Genomic DNA, 21,760 nt, shown 5'->3' with positions numbered 1-21,760 from the left:
CCTGAAGCGTGTGAAGGGCTGCAAAAGAAGGCTTAAAGAGTCTAGGGACAGCACGGCTAATGACTGTGCGTTGAAGGTACAGCCTTCAACGTACGTTGGAGGAAAATATCGTTGAATGAATGAGCCGTTATGCTGACTGCCACAGGACCCAATAGAATATCTGTTTTCCTCTCACATATTTCAGGTGAACAACGAGTTCTTGGAAAGTGACGTTAAATCTGAGGCTGTCCAAATGCCAGCTCCCACCCTACAGCCTGCTCAGCTCAGTAAGTAACCTTAACTGGGAACTTGCTGTTACTTTAAATAAGAACTCTTGTTGCCTCATGCTGTAAGGTGAGAAATTCTTCTGGAACAGAAGGACAACAGTGACACTTGGAGCTCGCTGGTATTGCTGGCCGTGCTGGCAGGGAGCACACAACAGCCTGAAACAGAGCTAAAGCCCACAGGAGCCTTCAGACTCAAATTCTGCAGAGGGACAGTGCCACTGGAGAAAGCGACAAAGCCCTGGTAGTAAGAAGAGCTTTTCTGGATTGTACCCTCCCTAAAAGCCAGTCTCTCTCATATCTACTCTCTGCTTCCTTGTCCCTTTAAGCTTCTGTGTTATTCAGTGGTCTTTACTTCATCTGGTTTTCTCCTCTGCCTTTTGTGCCCCATCACAGCAATCGCGCTGCTGAAAGAAGACCTGAAGAAAGATGCACTAAACTGTCATACATCAAAGAAGAAAAGCTTGGATCCTGTCTCGATGGCTGCTGTACCATACAGACCTAGAGAGGAGGAGATCTAGAGTGAATTTGCTGTAGTTCCCAGTTCCTGCAGTGTTCCCTGCTAGCTCAGTGGTTGGTGTCCTCCATTCCTGGACTTTGCTTGATGGGGATCTCTGCTGCAGGAGCAGTCTCTGCACTCAAAGGCAGACGAGCAGGGATAGGAGAGGTCGCCTCTAGATGCTGGAAAGGCCATTTGTGTAAACTCCTAGCAGAAGATCGCTTCTGGAACAGCCGCTGGCTGTAGGCCCACCAAGCCGAAGGTCAGGATAGCCTCTGTGCAGCATGTCTTCCAAGCCAGAGCAGAAGGAGACCCACCAGGCCAATGGGGCTGTGCTGCCCATTGTGCCCGTGGACTGTCTCACCAGTCCGGACCGGGGGCAGCTGGTGGAGCCCTCAGATTTCCTGGGACCTGATGGTGACGGGGTAGAAGTGGTGGTGTTGGAGTCCCGTGCCAATGCTAAAGGGGTGCGAGAAGAAGATGCCCTGCTGGAAAATGGCAGCCAGAGCAATGAAAGCGATGACACCAGCACAGACCGGGGTCCTGAGCCAGCCTCGCCCCTCAAGGAGACCTCCTTTTCCATTGGGCTGCAAGTCCTCTTTCCATTCCTCCTGGCAGGCTTTGGGACAGTTGCTGCTGGAATGGTGCTGGACATTGTGCAGGTAGGACTGATACTTCCCTGGTATGGCACTGGGCTCTGAATCCTGTCTCTGTAGACCTTGGCTTGATCCCAAGCCAGGAGGGACTCAAATGTCAAAGCTTTTTCAGCAGATAGCAACTGTGAGGGGAGGAGACCTGTTACCTCGCGTGCCGATTGGGGTAGGGGGAGCAGGGGGAGGCCTCGGTGATATCTGCAGAGAGGGGAGGAGAGGCGGCGGGCACCCCTGCACTGCAGCTACCCTGCTCCAGCTCAGGGGAGGAGATTGCAGCTGGCACATGTGTAGCCAAAGCACCTGCCTGGGAACTGAGACCACTCTGTGAGTTATGGTTTGAAATAAAGCACTTCCCTGATGGTGGCTGTAGGCATCCCGGCTCCAGTTGCTAGTTACACAGGTCCTGTGTCCCTTTTCCACCTTTGATGTTTGCTGTGCTCTTCCAGCACGCCGGGCTCGTGCCAGCCAGGTTAATGATTCGCCTTTTGCAGTGTGTGCGGAACGCTTGCATGGGGGCTCACTCCGAAGGTCGAAGGCTGGCTGAGTGGCCCTTACGCTGCCTTCTTGCTCTCTTGAAGTGGCCAGGGGCGACTGGGCTGACAGGGTGGTTCCTCCTGGGCGATGTGTGGAGGTGATCCTTAGGAAGGCCAGCCAGAGAGCGGGCTGTTACCTCTGGATGAAAACTGACGTGTTACCAGACATTGATGTCTTGTTAGGTGTCTCATGACAGGTGACACTGTGAGAACACGACAGCCGTGCAGCTTGCTTAGGTTTTATGTGGGAAATGTGACTTCATGGACTGTGGCTCCTGCACTGGTCTCTGGTGCAGGTTTTCAGCTGCTTAACCTTTTCTCCTTTGCTCTGAAAGACAAGCTGTGCAGACTTGTCCTGATGCCCAGCCCAAAATGGTGACTGAGGCACAAAACTCAATCATCCGTGCAGTGTAGGTTTATAAAACTATTTGGATGGAGGAAGCAGCCATTTTGGAGCTGTGGTCAACCAAAAATGCTTTCCTTGAAGCTCCTCTGTTTGCTTAAGTGGGGTAAACAAGCCCTCCCAGTGTTGGCATAGAAAGAGTCGAATGTCAGTCACTTATCTGTATTGCTGGCAGTTACGATTGTCTCCACCCGAGCTGTGCGCCTGTAGGGTAGTTCAGGCTTTTTTTGTATTTGTGGGTGGTCAGGCAGACACTTCTCTTGCTTTCTTGCCCCTAATGGCTATTTCCCTGCATGCCTTTGCACGCTGGTCATCCTTACGGTTTCTCTTGATGCAACCTGTTGAGAGAGCTGTGTAGTGACTCAAAACAGGAAAGGCTGGCTGTGCTAAATTAATCCAGGGGAGATTTACCGGAATATTTTTTTAAAAAAGACATTTTGAGCATGTTTTCCTTTGCAAGGCCCCTGTAAACTCATGCGTGACTCTTCTGGCAATTTCGCAGAGCCAGTGACTTGAACCCAGCCTAAAGTCCTTCCTGGAGAAGGAGCAGCCCTTCTGGCCAGGGAGGAGCAGGGCTGGGGTGGCATACTGCGGCGTACTGCTGTGTTCTTCTGCTTTATTTTTAAGGCAATTAGAAATAAAGCTTCATAATTCCTCTGTCCCACAGCAGCTCAGCATGTGGTTATGCAGCTTGTCCTGCCAACTTCTCTAACTCCCTTTAGCCTTGGGATTAAATGAGGCATCTAAATGCCATAGGGTGGAAAAGGGGGATGGGAAGCGTGTGGTTGCGGTTTGCTTGCCTGCAGAGTGTGGGGAGCTGATCTTGATAGCTGGCTTCCCAGAGACTCAAAGCCTTGGATGAAAGGAGGGAAGCATGTAGAGTGGGTGGCTGGTGCACTGGGGCGGACTGGAGTCCCATTGCTTTGGATGCAGCCATGGTTTGCGATGGATGGAGGGCTCCATACACTCAATTTCCTCCGTTTTGGATAAACAGACTAATCAGCCAGCTGTAATTGGTCTCCCCACTGTGAAAACAAGCAGCCCTGGCCTTTGGCCATGCTGTCCCATTAAGGTGTCCCTATGAATTTGCCTCTCAGGTGGAGAATTTGCCTCTGCTCCCTTTGGGATTGGAGAGACCTTTGGGCCAGGTGACGTGTGAGCATACCAGCTGCTTTTTTGTGTACAGTAGAACTGTTGGCACAGTCCCCTCTCCCAGCAGAGCCCTGATTGTTGTCTTCTAGACTTGTCTGATCCCTGGAGATCCTTTGGATGGGATGGACAATATTTCATACGGAGGAGGGAGTCTGCTTGTTTCCCCTGCTCGACCCTCTCTGGTGTGTTAGCATCCCTCTGGGATGGGTCTTAGCCAGGCCAGCGGAGAGTGCCACCCTGGAGCTGTCGCTCTCCTGTTAAGGCTGCTTGTTCCTTGGCATTTTGGAGGGAGAGCACTGGGAGAAGCGTGCTACGCGAAGCAGCCGCATCAAGGCAGTCCTAGCTCCAACCTGCAGCACATCCCTCCCCTCTGAGCTGTCATGAATCACCATCCCACTATAATCTGAGCGAAACCACGCTGTTACTCATGACTCTTGTAAGCCTTAACTTTGTACACAGTGACTAAAAATGACAGAGACTGAGAAGCAGCTGTTACCCTGGAAATATCTGTTGTCTGCAGGTGCAAAGCTTCTGAAAGGCAGCGAGCCTGCAGGAAACTGCAAAACACCACCTGGGGTTTGATGTTTCTTCCAGCACCTCTGGCAGGCCGGGGTCTGATCTCGCCCCTCTAGTGCTGCACGGGAGAGACAGAGGTCTGGTGGCTCTGGTATCGGGGTAGATTTGTGTTCAAAGAGACCACAGGCTTAGTAGAAAATGAAGCTGAAATAAGTTAAACCTGGATTGCTTATGGTCTCTATGCTCCCCCTCCCCAGAGGGCAGGGAGGAGGCGCTGGAGATGAAGTGCCTCTCCCTGTAATTCTCTTCCACAGCTCTGCTGAAAGCTGGCCAGGAGCGCCCTTGCTCCCCAGTGCAGTGTGTTCGCCTTTGCATGGAGCAGACTGGATGATCTTGGAGGATCTTCTGTGCTGTGTTAGCCTCCCTCCTTGCCCCTGAAAACAACTTATTTCTGTGCTTCTCGGAGGGGCTGTTACAAGGGGGAAAGGGATTTTGACAGCTCGCATGTTAAAATATCAAAGAGAATACGTGAACTTAAAAATCGTATTTCCTCTTCTCTTTCCCTTTTTTGTCTTCCCTAAACAGTCTGGCTCTGGTTCTCTCCTTGGAACCACATCGTGGGCACACATCTCTGCAGGGAGCTTTCTTCTCTGCAGGAGCCAGGGAGGCTTTCGAGACGTACTAAATGCCCGTAGACCAGTGTTGTATAACATCTTATATTAAGAAAGTTGGCAGGAGCCCATGAGTCCTGCTCTTTGCAGTGAGGAAGCTGCTGATGTCTGCAGAAATCTCCTTGTTTTCCTTCCCCGAAGATGGCTTTTATTCCTTTCTCCAGGAACACCCCTGTCTTGCTCAGGGAGCTGCTTTAGCAGGCTCCAGTTACAGCGGCTTCTGGCACCAGCCTGCAGTGCAGCCTTCTTTAAAGGTTAATTTACAAAGCCAGCGTTGGGACAAGGTGAGGGAGGGCTGCAAACTTGTGCTAGCTATTGCATGATCCTGTCTCTATGATCTCTGGAGGCAGAAAGAGCCAGGAAACTTTTGCACAGCGCTTCCAGCCTGCGGTCTGACTGATGACGATGTTCCTTTCATTAAGTGATTCTGGTGACACCCAGCTTGTCCTGCTGGGAAGTGGGAGCGTGTTGCTTGCTGATTGAATTCTAGATACTGCTAAGGGAAGTCGTAGCAAAGGATTCACCGGTACAATAAGCAGCAAAATAATCATAATGCCTGCCTAAAAATAGACTGAGGAGAGCCGAGTGCGCCTGTTCCTAGATGTGACCTTAAAGGAAGCACAGCCTGATGTGCCGCTGTGTCGGATGAAGTATTTCAGACTGATTCTCTCTCCTGCCCTGCTCAGCAGTGAGCACTGAACTCAAATGTCCCCCTGCTTGGAGAGTCGTGCAGAGCCGTACCGTTTCAGAGTGCCTCTGGCTGCAGTGGAAGGGTCTCCCAAGTCAGGAGCTCAGGCTGGCTGGGTGCAGGGTGGTTGGAGCAGGGGCTGCAGGGACCATGGTGGTTTCCTTAGGTGCTGCCCATCACAGCGGCTGGGAGAGGACTGTTCATTGCATCAGGAGACTCTGGAGATGGGGTATCCTCAGGAGCCTTGTCCTCGAGCAGAGAGAGGGTTGTGGCTGTGCCTGAAATACCGGAGCAGCTTTCAGCAGTTCACCTGGGAGCTGGAGAGCATGGTTAGCGTGTCTTACCAAGCCTGTCTAACCAAGAAATGTTAAGGGGAATTTTATTGATGGGAAAACAGTTTTTCCCTTTGAGGAAAAATGGTCCCAGTTCATTCATCTCAAGCACTTACTTGCCTCCTGTGATCACAGTTTTCTCTCAAATGGTTTTTCAAGTGAGTGCAGCTTGAATGTGGTATTGCAAAGGACCTGGCAGGAAACTGCAATTTGTTGGTGCAGTGGTGAAGGCAAGCAGCACAAAGGATGGAAAAATAAACAAAAATAACTGAAGTCCTTCCCCACAGGAAGTTATTAGTCACGCAGGTAGAGTGACTTGTGTTTGCTGTAAGGTGCTGGCTGATAGCATTCCTTGTCCTAGAAAGAAATGCATGTCCTGTTGGCTAGTTACCCTGACGGTCTGACACTGCCAAGGAGAGCGCTGCCAGAGATGGAGCCTGTGGCAGATAACATTTGCACGAAGAAAGCTGCGAGAGCTGTGACTGTTAACGTGTTCAGCGCAGCAGCCAGCTGTTGAGAGTGCGATTCCAGCTGTGCTCAGTGTCCTTTAAGGGGTATGGCAGTCAGGCAATGTGGGAAGCGGGAGTTATTTTCGACACAGGGCCTGCTTGCAAAACATTCATGAAAATAAAGAATCAGGCAATGAGGTTTGTGTAGCTTGCAGGGTTTTTTTAAATGTGGTTGTGAGTTTTTTTGGGGGTGGTTTTGTGTTTTCATGTAAGCCAGCTGCTCTCCTATAAGACTGCTTACCCTGCAATTACTCTTCGGTTTTTCCTAAATAACCATGTCTGCCTCTTCTGCCTTATGCCCAAGGGAGCTGACTTGACTGTAGAGCCAGAATAATTAGTAAATACCTGAGTAATGTAAGTGCCAGGTGAGGGAGGGCACACACATCCTCAGTGAGGTGGGGGGGAACAGAGACTGCGGTGGGATGATATTTGGAGCTGGCAGGATCAGGGAGCAGCAATGCCTTGCTCCAAAATCTATTTGTAAGACACACATGTAGGGAATGGCTCTCAGCTGAGACTAACCAAACTTCACTACTCGATTCTGCCAAAAACTGCAAGTATTGGGCAAAGTCTCTTCATCTTTCCCTGTTTTGGCCTCTGTATGCGTAAACATTTTGTCAGTGGTTAATCTTTGGGGGATTTTTAACTGAAAGTTGCAGGCTGAGATCCGGTTTTTAAGCTCAGCAGGAACATGTGGTCACTACTATATGAATGTCAAAAGCAGTGAAATCACTGCAAAATTCGAAGTCTGGCACCAGAAGGGGAACTGGGTTGTCTGCTCAGGGCCACGCGCAGGCGGTGCCAGGCTGCAAAGGCGGATGAGTAAGTGACACTCAGTCCAAAGCAAAGGTTTCTAACAGCCATGATTGTTTTTAATGGTCTTTTTTTGTTTTAATTTCACAGCACTGGGATGTCTTCAAATACGTGACTGAGGTATTTATCTTAGTACCTGCATTACTGGGCCTGAAGGGGAACCTAGAAATGACTCTGGCATCTCGCCTGTCAACAGCTGTGAGTATCCAGGGAGTCGAGGGAGGGAGCGGGATACCTGGTTTGGGAAGGGCTGGGAAGGCATATGCACGTGTGGTGGCTGGGTAGACAAAAATCTCTCAGACAGTGACCACAGAAACCACAGCCTGGAGTTTAGCATGCTGGGAAGGTGTCTTCATCCCACTGGGCTGATCACATTTGAAGGCTTAATAGTCCTTAAGCTTTGCTGACAGTTCACTTTCTTGTCATATGGCTGCTCATGAGCCTGGAGGCACGGTGCGTGAGCTGGTTTTGGCAATTTAATATCTGGAGTGCTTGGATCCAGTTTTCTTCATGAGGAAGCTGAGTGCAGGCATGTCATCAAAGCAGGCTAAAACAAGCCAGGTTCAGGAGGGCTAGGAAATGGGAGAGCCTGGAGAGAATTGTACGACAAAGGCTAAAATGGAGGGGACCTTGCAGTGAGAGCTAGCAGGTGGATTGACAGCCTCTTGAAGTTGATGGAGAGGCATGGCTGGGCATTTCTCTTGCTCAAATTCAGTCCTATTCCTGTGAAACAGTGAGCTCCCTGTGAGAGATGGGGGCAGGCTCTGTTAGCTCCTCAGAATACTGTGTTAGTCCAGCTGTAAATGAATTGCTTTGTGTTTAAATGTTTCTATAACACAGCAGTCTGTCTCTGTAGCTGAGCGGCGCTGGAGAGAGACTGACATCCTCTCCTAACGGGGACAATAATACTCCTTCCTCCTGCAAAGCATCTTCTGCTTGAGCGTGACAGCAAGTGACTGCCTAATCTTTCTGTGTTTCCCATGATGGGAGTACGTATAGCTTTGAATCTTACATCTGCAAGGTGTTAGCTGCCTGCTGCCAAGCTTTTAACTCTACTGGCTCTGTGCTGTGAATTGCTTGAAGAGAGAGCCCTTGCAGTAAGCAGCCTGGTCTTGGCCTTGACAGCGCAGAGGAGCTGACGTGCCTTGGCCTGAAAGAGCCGCTTGGGAAGCGCTCACTGAGATGTAGGGATGGAGAACTGTCTGCCTGGGTGGTAGCAGCAAGCATAGCTAGCAGAGAGCTGCTTCTTGGCATGCTTCCTTCCTCTCAGCCTTCCCCTTACTGGTTGCTGCAGGAGAAAGCACAGGGTAGTGTTGAAAAGGTCTCTGTATATCTGCTGTCCTGGGTCCTCTCTCGTTCTTCCATCTTGAAAAATGGGGTGATGCCAGCTGTGACTCTTTGCTCCTCAGCAGCTTCTTGTTGGCCTCTGAGGCCCAAGGTTTCTGGTGCATTCTTGGAAGGCAGCAGAGCCAATGTTTTGAGCTGCTCATCCAGCCTTTGTCGCCTGCAGCCCCTCTTGTCCCTTGTGCAGTAGCTCCCTGTATGTACCCTAAGGGATGCTGCTCTCATCCACCAAACCAGTGGCACATGGGCATCGTATTCTGAAGAGTCTGGGGTTGTCCCTGCAGTCCCTGCGGAGCAGGAAGGCAAACAGCATTTCCCTGGACTAGCCCTTGGCTTGGCCTCTGCACCCCGGCCCCTGCCTGCCGATTCCTGCCAACTGTGAGGACCATGTTCTTCTCGGATTCAGCCCTTGCCCTTCGTTCTCAGAAGGAGCAGGGCGCTGAGCTGCCTGGGGGGATGGCTGTGCCAGCATTACCTGGCAAAAGCTGGGCTGTTGCTGCTTCCCCTCGGTGCTGATCTCCTCTCTCCAGGCACTGCTGGGGAAGACAAAGCTGCTGGGAGGCTTTGCGCTGCCCCTGGCCCAGCTGTGCTCCGGTGCCAGGGCTTGCAGGGACAGAGGCTGAGCACTGCAGCTTGTGTCGCAGGCTGAGCTTTGTTTGCCCCTTCATTCTGGGAAACAAATCCCTTTGTTTTATTCGCTCTCTATTGTTTGGATCATGTTAGGATCCTTGCTGTCCCAGACACAGGCCATTCTCCCACTTGGCCTTGGCCAGCTTGCACTTTCTGAGCATGGGCTTATTGGGGTGAGTGCTTGGCTCTCCTGGGACAAAGGCAGTACTTCTGCAGCCTCTGTTTTCTCCATCCCCTTCCCTTATGGGGCTGGCATGGAGCAACATTGGGGCAGGCTTGGCAGAGAAACGAGACTGTGCAGAAAGTCACAGGAATGCAAAACTTTCCCCTATCTGCTCTGGTGGCTGCAGTAGGATCACGAGGAAACCGGCACAGAGAGCACCCGTCCAGCTCGCCTGCCCGTCTGTGCCGAGCAGCTGCTGCCCTTGCACCGGCTTGGTCTCCTGGTGCCTCCTCCTGCCCCTGAGCTGATGGCTGTGGGGTGGCATTAGTCTCATGGGCCAAGACCCCGGCTTTGTCCTCTGCTTTCCTTTGCCCTGGCAGGGAAGAAGGCCGTGTTGCCTCTACATGAATCCCCTACCCTTGCACACTACTTCCTTGTATCTGTGTGTGATGGGATAGGATGATCTCTTGGGCTTTCCTTTTTTTTTTCCTTGCCCTGTTCTTCCCTCAGCATGGGGGACCCACATGCAGCCGTGCGGACGGAGCTCCCCTCTGACTAGCGCTTCACGGTGTGGGTCTCGTGCTCTCGCCACAGGAAAGCAGCCTGGAGTGATTTCTCAGACTGTGGGTTTCTAATTAGTGCTGCATTAAGGCACCTCAGAAATTCCTTTCACAATTAAGAAGCAAAACTCTCCCATTAGTTAAAGGATTAAAATCCTGTTGCCAGTGACTACAGCTAGGTTATGTTAATCCCAACCTAATTGCCATGCGGCTGGAATTTTAAGGTCAGGCTTCATATGGAGCTCAAATTCCTGTGCTGGATGTGCTCAGTGCTACTCCAGTCAACTTCTTGTTGGTTTTTCCCCATTCTTTCCTCCTTTTCACTAAACTGACTGGAATAAATTCAGTCTAGAGACAGACGCATTTCAATGCTGGTTGAAGTGAGCTGGCAGTTCTCTCCAGCACACGCAGTAAGGAAAGCAGAAGGCTTAGTTCATCACTGACTTCTTGTTTTTTGCAGAGGCCAGCAAGGAAACCTGAGAGGCAGAAATTGCTGCTGTATTGTTGAGCAGAAGTTTGTTTGATGCTGTCAGCCAGTAACTCCAACATGCATTTACCACTTCAGATTGCTTGAGCCTCTCCCTTATGATTTCATAGTGACAAACTTGTTTCCTCTTCATGTTCATCAGCTGCTGATAATACAAGATTGGATATAAGCTTATAGCCTCTGCCTGTCCGTTCTTTCCATGACCTAGAAGGTGCTAGGGGAGAGCAGAACCCTTATGCTCTGCAATAACCAGCAACCTGCAGTGATTCTGCTGGGTTATTTTGGATCGTGCGCCAAGGAATTAAAGCAACTTTCCGTCTGTTCTGGTTAGTCTGATTAGCATCTCCCGCAGTTGTAGCAGTGCCAGATGACCCGTGTGCCATGGCTGCTTCCCGCTACTCAGTAGGTCTCCACGTGGCATTAGCCTTGTTTACTCAGCTTTTAACTGAAACAGTAGTTGTTGTTGCCAGCTTCCTCTGCCCACGCGATGCTACTCTGGCCTTGGTTCGTATCGGAGCTGGGGCACACAGATAGCTGACCCGTGAGTCTGTGCACCCCTATTTCCCTCCTGGCTGGCTGACCTGAGGGGCAGTGTGACCAAGCTGGGCCTGAGCCAAGCTTGGCTTGATCACCAGTGGAGTGAATTCAATGAGTAAATAAGCAGCAATGCGTGACTCTGCATGGGGACAAAGTATATCTTGTTGCTTTTGCAAGATTTTCATCAGAGGTTCTATTGACGTCGATTCCCCTTTACACTCCCTTCAAAATCCCCTCTGTAGTGGGTCTGGCTCCAATCCTGCCGTGTAGGAGTGTCAGCCCATTCCTGCAGCTGGGAAGGAGAAGGTGCTGAAGCTGAAAGTGGGAACAGCATTGATGTTCTGGAGTACAAAGCCAGAGTAACTGTTGGAAGAGGCACTGTAGTTACCCAGGGTGTAAAGCCCAAGTGACTTTCACGGAACTGCATGTCATTGACTGGGGTGTTACTGCAGAGCTATGCCCCAGCTGTACACGCGTACGTGCACAGGTGGACGTGCACACCTTTTCTACTGAATCGCTCTCCAGTAAGAGCTGAGGATTTGAGGTTGTTATTCTCTCCTGCTCCTGGCACAAACTTGCATAGCTGGAAGGCAGGAATTTGACTGTTAGCAAATGCAAAATGCTGTCTGTCTTTAATGATGTTGTGATTGCCTCTTGCAGGCTAATATTGGCCAAATGGATACACCCAAAGAGCTCTGGAGGATGATAACAGGGAACATGGCTCTGATACAGGTAAGAAAAAGTGAAAGGAGAAAAAAGTGGAAATATTGGTAGTTGGTGCAAGCCCAACTATGACGAGTGTCAGAAGGCTTAAATGCCTAGCTTTTGCTATTTACTGTCAATATTGCATGTCTAATGGGGAGGCAAATGGCACCTTTTTGTCTCACAGCCATCTTACCGTAACGGTTTGCCCTATAGGTTAGACTTGGTGTTTCCCTGCTGGATGCTAATCCACCTGAAATGGTACCCTGGGTGGTGTTTCCCTCTTCCCTCACCCCGGGACCATTTTGCTCTCTGGTCCTCTTGGTGACTGTCTAGTTTTTATTTTCAGGTTCAGGCTACTGTGGTTGGCTTCCTGGCCTCGATTGCAGCAGTGATATTCGGATGGATCCCAGATGGGCACTTCAGCATTGACCATGCTGTCCTGCTTTGTGCCAGCAGTGTGGCTACTGCTTTCATTGCTTCCCTTGTTCTGGGTGAGAGACAGACCCGTCACACCTTCCCGGCACCTCTTCCTAAAATGCTGGGTTCCCCTTGGCCTCATCCTGTTTTCTTCCTCTTTTTGGCTGTAGGCATGATTATGATTGGAGTCATCATCGGATCCAGGAAGATGGGGATCAATCCTGATAACGTTGCCACACCAATTGCTGCCAGCTTGGGGGATCTCATCACCCTGGCTCTGCTTTCAGGAATCAGCTGGGGCTTGTACAAAGAGCTGGGTGAGGAGCAACAAAAGGCCTTTGTGTCTCCCTGGTCCTTCCATGTGCTCAGCGTCTCCCTCGCGATTCACCCTCTTCCTTTGCCCTTCCTGTTCTCGGGGTATAGAGGATGCCTGGCCTGGAAGCTACCTCAGTTAGTGAGACCTAGTCAGAACTGATAAGGGGAGAAAACGGACCTGCTTACTGCCTTGTAGCTGCAAACAGTCTTGGCAGTGATCTGCATACTTCCTTCTAACCAGGTAAAGTGGTAAGGGAGAGGCTGTCTCCTTCTAAGTGCCAGGGACTTGATTGTGGCTAGAGCAGTGGGAGAAGGCAGCTTTGGATTTCATCTTCTGTACCGTCAGCGCCAGCTGGGGATCCTCAGTGGGAGCTGCAGCTGTAGACTCTAGACTTCCTCCTCCCTCCCTTCCACCTTCCTTCCCGGGCGGCTGGGATGCAAGGGATGTGACTCAGCCAGGTTCAGCCAAAGGTGAAGCAACACTGGGAGGTCTTGCCCAGCAGTGGGAAGTGGGAACCTGCAGTTAGAAATTGAAGAGATCTCGCTGGGATCTGTTGATAAAGCCCCTGAGAGTACACCAGGAGAAGGAAATACTGTGTTCTGCAGAGTTGAGGCTGGCCTTTTCTAGTTTGCGTGCCCTTATTGGAGTTTCTGACTCCAGGGGTGACAGCAGGCTGTAGGCAGGCTATATGAGCTCAGCTGAAGTAGCACCCTGCCTCACTGCAGCGGCTTGTGTCCTTGATCTGTTGCCTCTGCTTATTTCCCCCTCAGAGAGCAAAGCCTACGTGAATCCTTTGGTATGCGCCTTCTTCATAGCTCTGCTGCCCATCTGGATTATCATTGCCAAGAAGAATGCAGCAACTCGGGAGGTGCTGTACTCTGGCTGGGAGCCAGTCATTATCGCAATGGCTATTAGCAGGTAGGAAGGCATGGAAGAGTTCCTTTTCCCCAAACACAGGCAATGCACCCTTTCTGCCCGGCCCCTTCAACCTCTTAGCCCTCAGTAGATTCTGGAGCAAGAGGGAACCAAACCTCTTCTGCTTCTGCAGTCCAGACTGCCAGGAAACTGGAGGTCATTTTGTGTTTTCTAGACAAAGACATGGGGTTCTAGGTCCCGAGGCACAGGAGTGATTAAGCACCTGACTGCTGGAATCCGGGGCCTTAACAATGTCCCAGCTGCCGCACAGGGAGACCCTGGCATGGCCACAGAATAAACGCAGACCCTGTTTAGCAGTCTTCCGCACAAAAGCCCTCTCTGCCTTCTGAAGGGCAGGATTGCTTTTGATTATTGCATTGCAGTAAACTGTACGTTAGGGGATTTAGTCTTTGACGGTTTTTGGCAGCAATGAGAAAAGATCCTGCTAAAACTGTCCTCTGTTACCAAATTTTGAGGCTTAAAATCAGTGCAACAACTGCAACTGTACGTGCATGTTAATAGGTGTATATATCACCCTTGGGTGCGCACACTGCAGCAGAGAGAACCCTCAGTGCTCTGTGTGAGTATTTCCTAAAAAGCTTTCAGCACTGACCTCTTCAATCTTCCCTCTGCAGTGTTGGGGGTTTAATTTTGGACAGAACGGTCTCGGATCCAAACTTTGCTGGGATGGCTGTCTTCACACCGGTTATTAATGGTGAGTTCCTTTCCACTCTGGTATTGCAGGTCTTGGAGGCTTTTGAGAGACAGTGGAATTGTCCTGTGTGCCTCATTTCAGACAGATTAAGGAGACTACTTCCCTTTTGATTGCCAGTGAGACACGGTGGTTAGACCCAAGCTTCACAGCAGCGTGGCTCCCTCTGGTGCCAGCCTTTCCCCAGAGGGTGACTGGCCTGGGAGGCTATCGCCTAAAAGACACGTTGTCCAGGGGCCCAACAAAAACTGTCTTAATTTCCTGATTCCTCCTGGCTGGTGGAAGACCCCCATCTTCCAAGATACGTGCCTTGTGGCACCTGGTGACATAAAGATTTGGATTTGCAACTCGGAATCAGGAAATCTAATTGCTTCTGGTAAAAAGTTTTGACCTCCTTGCTGCCTAATGAACCAGGGAAACTCCTTTGTTTATTACTTTTTGCAGTAAACGGAGTTAATTCTGAGCCAGTGCATGTTGTGCTAGTGGGTTCCACAGTTTCATTATGCCTCATGCACAAAATAATAGTTTTAAACTTCCTGTGTCTGTTTTGGTGGCTGACCCGTCATTTTTTTGCTTCACATATTTCTTCCAATTAAAGCTGCAGTAATAGAATTGCATCTATTTTACTAAGGGGCCTAAGGGGAAACCGTAGAACAGTGTGCTTTGTCTCAGCTCTTTACATCCTGCAAAAGTGGAATTTGGGTCAAAAATAGCCTGTCCTACATTATTCCAGCACCTGGCAATTCCAGATCTGCTGGCTGTTGAAAATAGCTCTTTCTCTTCAAAGTGTTTGAGACGTCATCTTACTGCTCTCTCCTTATCTCCAGGTGTGGGTGGCAACCTGGTGGCAGTGCAGGCTAGTCGCATCTCCACTTACCTGCACATGAGTGGGATGCCTGGAGAGAGCTCCGAAACAGCCCCTCGCAAGTGCCCCAGCCCTTGCAGCACTTTCTTCAGCTCAGGTATCCAAGTTGGGTGTTGAAATATATTGACTTCTGCCAGCAGCGGCTGCTGCAGTTGGCTGGCTAAACTTGTCTGTGACAGTCACTGGAGCACTGTCACAGGAAATGGTGGCTGAAGTCTGCTCAGTGGCAGCTGTCAGCTCACAGATGTGGCTGGTCCTCTGGCCTGGCCTGCCTTCTAGAGATGGTCAGACCTTTAGCAAAGCTGCTGGGCGAGAGGACGTAGCCCTGCTGGCTGAGGAAAACATGGTGCAGAAGTCCCATGCCCTGACTGTCTAATACTGTAAATCCTCTACCCTCTAAATCTCTTCCAGAGGTGTCCAGGATCCTGAAACCTGCCTTGAGGCTGCTCAAGTGTTGCAGCTTTGCTGGACTTATAGAGCTGCAGTTACAGAAGGGAAGCCTGACTTATGAAGGCTTCCTGACAGCTCTGTTATTTGTGGCAGAGCACAGCCCAAACCTGCATTCCAGCACAGAGTGCGGGCAGAGGTTATTACTCTCCAAACTTCCTAGGGAGGCTCGATAACCTGCAGCCTGGGTCCTGGCCTTCTGGGCCACGGCTGTCCCTGAAGAGCAAGGAGGGGCGAGAGGTCTCCAGTGTGGTGGTGATCAGTTTCCTAACTGATCACCGGACAAGGTGCAGACAGAGCTCTGAGGAAATTCAATGTTTGTGGTAAATTCTTGATAGCTCTGTGCTGAGCACTGTCAGAGGTGGGACATGAGTCCTTTCGGCAGCTGAGGTCTGAGAACAGCTTTTGCTCTGAGGACAGAATTAAGCTCTCCTACTGAGCTTGGTGCAAAGAGTCCTTGGGCGTCCTGACAGTTGGATCATCATTCAGGGCACTGCCTTCCAGCCTAAATCTGCTGTGTGGGGACGAGGGTCCAGTGTGCTGGTCCCTGCTTGCGATTTGACCATAGTTGTGCTGCTTTGTCCCCTGGAGCCCAGGGAGGCTGCAGAGTTGCTGTGTGTTCAAGCCTATCTTAAGCCTGAACTCCATCTTTGTTTCCTTGCAGATGTGAATTCTCGCTCTGCTCGTGTGCTCTTTCTTCTGGTGGTGCCTGGACACTTGGTTTTCCTTTACACCATCAGCTCCATGCAAGGTGGACACACTACGCTCACCCTCATTTTCATAGTCTTCTACATGACAGCTGCGCTTCTCCAGGTAAGCTGGAGCCCTTCCACGGGCTGTAACCCCTCAGGCTCGAATAAGGGGACGCTGCCATGTCACCTGTAGTGGGGACCTGTTCAGCCATGTCACCTGTAGTGGGGACCTGTTCAGCCAGTTAAGTTGTAGATATGTTGCTGAAGGCACTGCGATACACTCTATCACTAGGTAAGAGATTTATGTGCTGGGGAGAGGTATGCCAAGTAGATTGTATTTGTCAAATGAGCTGGTATCAAACTGAATAAATCCTTCTTTGTTGGTACCTGTACACACAATTTTTCCTTCCTACCATTCTTGGCAAGTTTTGAATCTGTCTTTTGTCTCTTTTAAGCCCTTCTGATAGCAGAAGTATTTACCTCTTGTGTGTTAAGCTGTCACATAAGGTGCTTTAGCACTTTTAAAACTGCTGGTGAAGAAAACAGGATGTGGAATTTGCAGGGACCCCGTGCTTTGTGTGGCCTGTCCTGCTCTTTCCCTGCCTCCCCTGCAGGGTAAAGATCTGCCAGCTCTGCAGTGCAGGGCTCCCGGTCTCCTCGCAGGAGCTACGTGAGCCCATAGCGATGGCTGTTCTGAGGAACGTACACAGACCGGGGTATTTGTGCCTCAGAAATCCAGCGGGCTCTTGCAGGAGTCTGACTGCCTGTGAGGGAGAGCAGGGAGAGACACTCCAGTTAGGGAGCTTCCTACTAAGCCCAACTACACTCCCCCCCTGCTCACCCCCTCCGCTTGTGGAAGCTGTGCCCGGTTTCAGCGTCCCCTAAAATGAACAACTGAGGCCAGCATGAGGAAATGAGTCAGAGCATCCATCAGAGGCAAGAGCAGAGTGCTGTCATCCAGGAGGCTAAATTTAGGTGGTGAACTCTTGCTGGGTGCTTGGGCACTTGGAGGGGGCTTCCGCTCGCAGCCGCTCTGCAGAGCCACTGCTGCCAGCAGCCCGCAGGCTTGGGAGCACCGGAACAGGAGCTGGCAGCAGAGGGACTGCCGTGTGCTGACTGCTGTGGTCCTGAGCTCCGCTGTGTCCTGAACGAGACTCTCCCAGCCCTGGAGATGCCAGAGGCATTAGCAACAGGCCTGTGGCCACTTCAAGCCTTGTCCCAGACCTAAGGCTTGAGAGAATCCAGTGTGGATTTCTTCTGTCATCAGATACTGATACAAGCCTCTTGCTGCATTGAAGCAGATGGGGAAGAACATCACACTCTGGTAGTTTCAGCTGCTGGGCACTTGCTCTTTTATTTCTGGAAGCCAGATGTTGCTGTCCCTTCCTGAGCATCCTGCGTGCTTCTGAGTCCCCTCTTTGCCCCCTATCTCTTCAAGCTCGTTCCGGTTAGATCTGAAAACTGAGGTGTAAAATTTAGACTTTTTGGTGTTTGGGTGCCAGTGTTCTCCATTCTAAGCCGAAATTTGATGGTGACATGTGAAGCTAAAGAAGGATAGGCCAGAGGCTATTAAGGACACGGGGGATTTGGATGCCCAGGGGGCCACTGAAACTTGCCAGGTTCCTCTTTGTGCTGTATTTGTTGCTGTGGGGATGCAGCCTGCATTAAATGCCTGGAATGCAGCGCTCAGCAAGGTGGTTCTGACCTGCCACCAGCTCCGTTCCTTGGGGTGAGGTTGTGCGTCTCTGAGCCTGGCCTGCCCAGCTGGAGTTGCCCCAGCTGATGGTCCGTGAAGGCTGGGATTGCAGAGGTCAGGATTTGTGGCTGATGTGGCTCTTTTCTTCCTGCCTCCCAGGTTCTCATTCTTCTGTACATTGCTGACTGGATGGTGCACTGGATGTGGGGCAGGGACCTCGATCCTGACAACTTCTCCATCCCGTACTTGACAGCGCTGGGGGACCTGATTGGAACAGGTCTCCTCGCTCTCAGCTTTCACGTCCTCTGGCTCATTGGTGACCGGGACTCCGATGTGGGAGACTAGCTCTCCCTGCTGCCCCCCCTTCTCACAGCTCTTCTCCTTTCATTTTGTTGTTGTTGTTTCTTTTCCTCCACTCTTGCTCTCCTTTGCTTCCTCCCCCCCACCCTGTCTCTCTTGAGACTTCATCTTTGATACTGGATTCTCATTATTTTCAATGGGAATTTTATGTGGTTTATATTTCAAGCCAAGTTTGTACAGAAAATAAGTCTAGTTTTAGGAAGGACAAAAAAGTGTAACGAGACAATCACCAAGTGCAATTTCATAGTAGTTATGTCTGAACCAAGGTTACAGTGAAAATACTGATCAGTCAGATCACGCAGGGAGCCCACCCTGTCCCAGTCACTAGAGGTGAAGGGCTGCTTTTTTCGCTTCATAAGCGTTTTAAATACTGGAGGTAAGGTTCAGATTTATTTTACTGAACAGGCGCCTTCTAGCAAGATACAACCTCATGGACAAGGGCATGGGGTATCTCCTGTCTTCTCTGCCCTGTTGCCCTCCTCCCTCGTGTTCGCTCTCTGAATCCCCCTCCTATGCCTAGCATCCAAAGCACGCGTGTCTCTGGTAGAGGGATTAGCAAAGATGGTGCGGAAGGGTCCTCTGTGCCGAAACACCCATTCCTGTGTGCCCGCAAGGAAAGTGAGTGATCTCGGGTTTGAAGACTGCAGAGCCCTGAAATCTGGCTGTGAGCAGGCTGGTCTCTGCTGACAGATTTCGGCTTCCTTTTGCCAACCATCCGGCAGCATCTCAGACTGCAGACTGCTTGTTCTGCCTCTCATCATGAATTGAGTTCGGCTACTGCTGCATGCAAAGGGATGCACTCTGCGCTCTGTCTGAAGAGGCTGTGAGTTCTCCCCATCTGTCCTTCTCCCCTTCCGCCTGCTCAGTTCAGTTGACTTTTCTTCCCTGGAGGGCTGGATGGGAAAAAAGATCCTATTTTGTGCGTTAAGATTTTCTTTCAGTTGCTGAGTGCTGCTGACGGGGCTCATTGCAGCTGGGAAGAAGCCACCCAATACCTCTCCTGGTTGAGCCTGAGGCATTTTAAACTTGGGAGCATCAGGCTCTTGGTGTCTCTTAGAAAAGGACATCCACGTCCAGCCGCTGGATTTCTTTGTATGTGTAGGTGCCAGCTGGAAAACAGGTCAGCGGGCACAGTCAGATTTCTGAAGCCCTGGTTCTTAGTACAGCTCTCTGTCCAGGACTGCAGCAAAAGAACCCGCTTGCCCTTGAGCAGGCGTGTAAAATCTGGCATCAGGGTTACAGCCCGGCTCGCAAGCGCTGGCTGAGCACTGCGAGCGCAGGGTTCCCTGCTCTGTTTCTTTCCCTTCTGCTTTTTCAGCTCAGTGATTGCTGAGATGCCTTCTCTTTTGCTGCCAGTGCGTGTTGGAAGGACTCTCGTGCAGTCTGCAGCGGCGTAATGAGAGAAAACCTGTTCTGGCTGTGTGACTAAGGCGTTCGTACACCTTCCTGAATGCTGTCGGCACTCAGCGCTTTTTAGTTTTCCCATTTGGGTATAAATCAATTCAGTAAACTGAGTGCGGTTTGATGTAAGCAGGTCTTATCGACTTGGAAACTTCACCCAGTTACACCAAGTTTAAATGATGTGCTCAAGCAGACAGCGCTATTAAACAGGCTCTAATGCGTGAACACAAATTGAATGCGTAAGCATGCATGGGGGGGAAGCTCTTAACATCTGGCAAGGATGGGGAAAATACAGTATATCCCATGGAGCCTAATTTCAGTGCTGCACTTCGCAAAGCTTGGGGAGCTGCCAGTATCTTCCCAAACGCTGGGGTAATGCCTACAGTATTCAGCGTAGTAGCAGCTTGCGTCCTGACCCTGAAACGACAGCAAAGCTCTCCTTTTAGGTAGCTGTGCAGGCCCGGAGTGCTGCAGTTCTGCCCCTGGTCTGGACACTGCCTCTCCTACCTATTTGGAGCTCCAGAACATAACCTGAAAGCTGCTGGGTTTGTGGTGGTCTGCTTTCCCTCTTGCTTTAAGTGTGTTCCTCACAGCAGAACACGACCACCCTGGCTTGGCCTAATTTTCTCCTTTAGGTTAACTTCTGTATTTCTCACACAAACCAATGCTTGTCTCCTTTTGGCTTTCTGTCCCAGCAAGGCTGGGCATCTCTGCTCAGCTGGAAAATGGTGCAACGTGGTGCTGGGAATGCTGATCTTCATCTGAAATAAGGCCAGGTTGGAAGATCTGCTTGTTAGTCTGGACATTGCCAGAACTAGCTGAGCTCTACAAAGCCCTGCCTAAGTGCCGACAGTTTTGCTTTTTAGGTCAGGAGTGATTCGTTAGGAACAGTTCCTGCCTCCCCCCAGAAAAGAGCTGAATACAACCCTTACGGTCCAAGTCAAGACCACAGGCGAGTCTGGGATCGGGCATTGTCCCAACCCAGAGCTCTGGTTGCAGAGCTGGTCCTTACTCTGGAGACGAGGAAGGTCAGGATTAGCGAGTGGGAAACCAGTTCTGGAAAGCCACGGGAGCAGATGTATCCAAACGAAACGCCAGTCAGGCTCTTGCCTGCTTAAGGACCTCTCTGTAGAAGAATCCTTTCCTGCTGCAGTGGGTGTATCCTGAGTTCTCCTCCTCCTCCTCCTGCTGCGCAAGCTGTCCGTGGTGTTCGGGGGGCAGAGGTGGGATCCTTGCCCTGTCAGGCTGCTCGCCCTCAGAAGAGCAGGTGATATATTTTTTGAGATGGCTTTCCCCTCTCTACCTTGCTAATGTAACGCCAGGCTTGCTTTCCCCTTCCCCATCTTCGCAACACGTCCTTCGTGGCAGTAGCTCTGAACCTCGTACTCTCCACCCTAGTGACGTGACTTCTCACAGGTCTCGTTTGGCCAAAGCTCTGTTCAAAAAAAAAAATAAACAACCGACAAACCAACCCTCACACTCTACTGTACTGAAGTCTCAGCCCGGGGACTTCTGGAGTATTCTCTGCTGCTCACCTGATTTCTCTGCCTAATGTTGAGGAATAGATATGAGACTTCCTTCCATTAACATGTAAGCTTTTCTATATATATATCTATGAGAGAAACTTCCCTGGTCTTTTAGGTGTCACATCACTATTTAGTTCCCCAAGAAAAGATTCCCCAGAGGAGGAAGCTACCATTCGCGGTCTCCTGTAAAATGGAGAGACCCAGAGGTGATTGAGAGCTGTCACGCTGCTGGGATGGTGGTGTCCGTACATTTATATGAGGTCTAAGGTGTGTGCGGGGAATAGGTCAGGGAAGAATCTAATTTAAAATTGAAGAATGTTGATGGTCAAAAACTTTTCCCACCAGTTGCACTCAAATGCATGCCTACTCTACAGCTGACTGCAAATGAAAAATACTGGTTTACTCTTTTTATTAAAGGAAAAAGACTGTCTTAATTATTTATAGTTCCTATAACTGAATTGACAGATGTCAACTTAACTGATAAATTATATTTGGTTAAATAAAGATGACATTTATTTATGCGGACTGTAGTGTCTTTCCTTCATACGCCTCTCCGCTTGCTTAAAGGTCTCTCTTCCACATTTTGCAGCTTATTTTAGCTTACACTGAACCTCTCTTGATACGCAGTGGAACGAGAGCTAAGAAAATCAAATAAATTGCTGTGTGGCAAGCAAGCTGTGATTAGTACAGCTGACAGATGACCCCGCCGGCTTCGCCCGTGCCCTTGCCTGGATCCAGGTCGCTGCACGGGGGCTCCCAGCAGGAACCGCAGGGGTTTGTTCTCGGCCGCTTGCCCTGTGCAGAAGCCCTGCCCTGGCTTACGCGGGGTTTACTGCCTGTGACTGCTGATTAAGGTATGTGGAACAAAAGGGTTCTGCACGTTTTGGGGGGCACACTTAGCAGCCCCTGGATTTGCAGGGCTTAGTGGCGGTGGAAGGGCTCCCATCCTCCCCCG

The 21,760-nt window shown here is 50.6% G+C and overlaps 1 protein-coding gene across 2 annotated transcripts; it reads left to right on the top strand.

The window, feature by feature from the left end:
• The first annotated feature begins 253 nt into the window (after positions 1-253).
• SLC41A1 (solute carrier family 41 member 1) lies at positions 254-21,313 on the top strand. 2 transcript variants are annotated; one of them, XM_059831161.1, is made up of 11 exons: positions 254-510; positions 660-1,424; positions 7,123-7,230; positions 11,414-11,485; positions 11,805-11,949; positions 12,046-12,192; positions 12,962-13,109; positions 13,742-13,821; positions 14,646-14,780; positions 15,795-15,943; positions 17,678-21,313. In XM_059831161.1, exons 2-11 carry the CDS (start codon positions 1,047-1,049, stop codon positions 17,861-17,863), a joined length of 1,548 nt encoding a protein of 515 aa, XP_059687144.1. In that variant the 5' UTR covers positions 254-510; positions 660-1,046; the 3' UTR covers positions 17,864-21,313. The 2 variants fall into 2 exon arrangements, with proteins under 2 accessions (XP_059687144.1, XP_009813960.1); XM_009815658.2 differs by having other exon boundaries at positions 504-1,424.
• Positions 21,314-21,760: the final 447 nt, after the last annotated feature.

This window comes from Gavia stellata, chromosome 30 (genome assembly GCF_030936135.1).
Source record: "Gavia stellata isolate bGavSte3 chromosome 30, bGavSte3.hap2, whole genome shotgun sequence".
NCBI lineage: Eukaryota > Metazoa > Chordata > Aves > Gaviiformes > Gaviidae > Gavia > Gavia stellata.
Note: the sequence above shows the minus strand (reverse complement) of the source record. Positions and strands in the feature narration are given on the sequence as shown.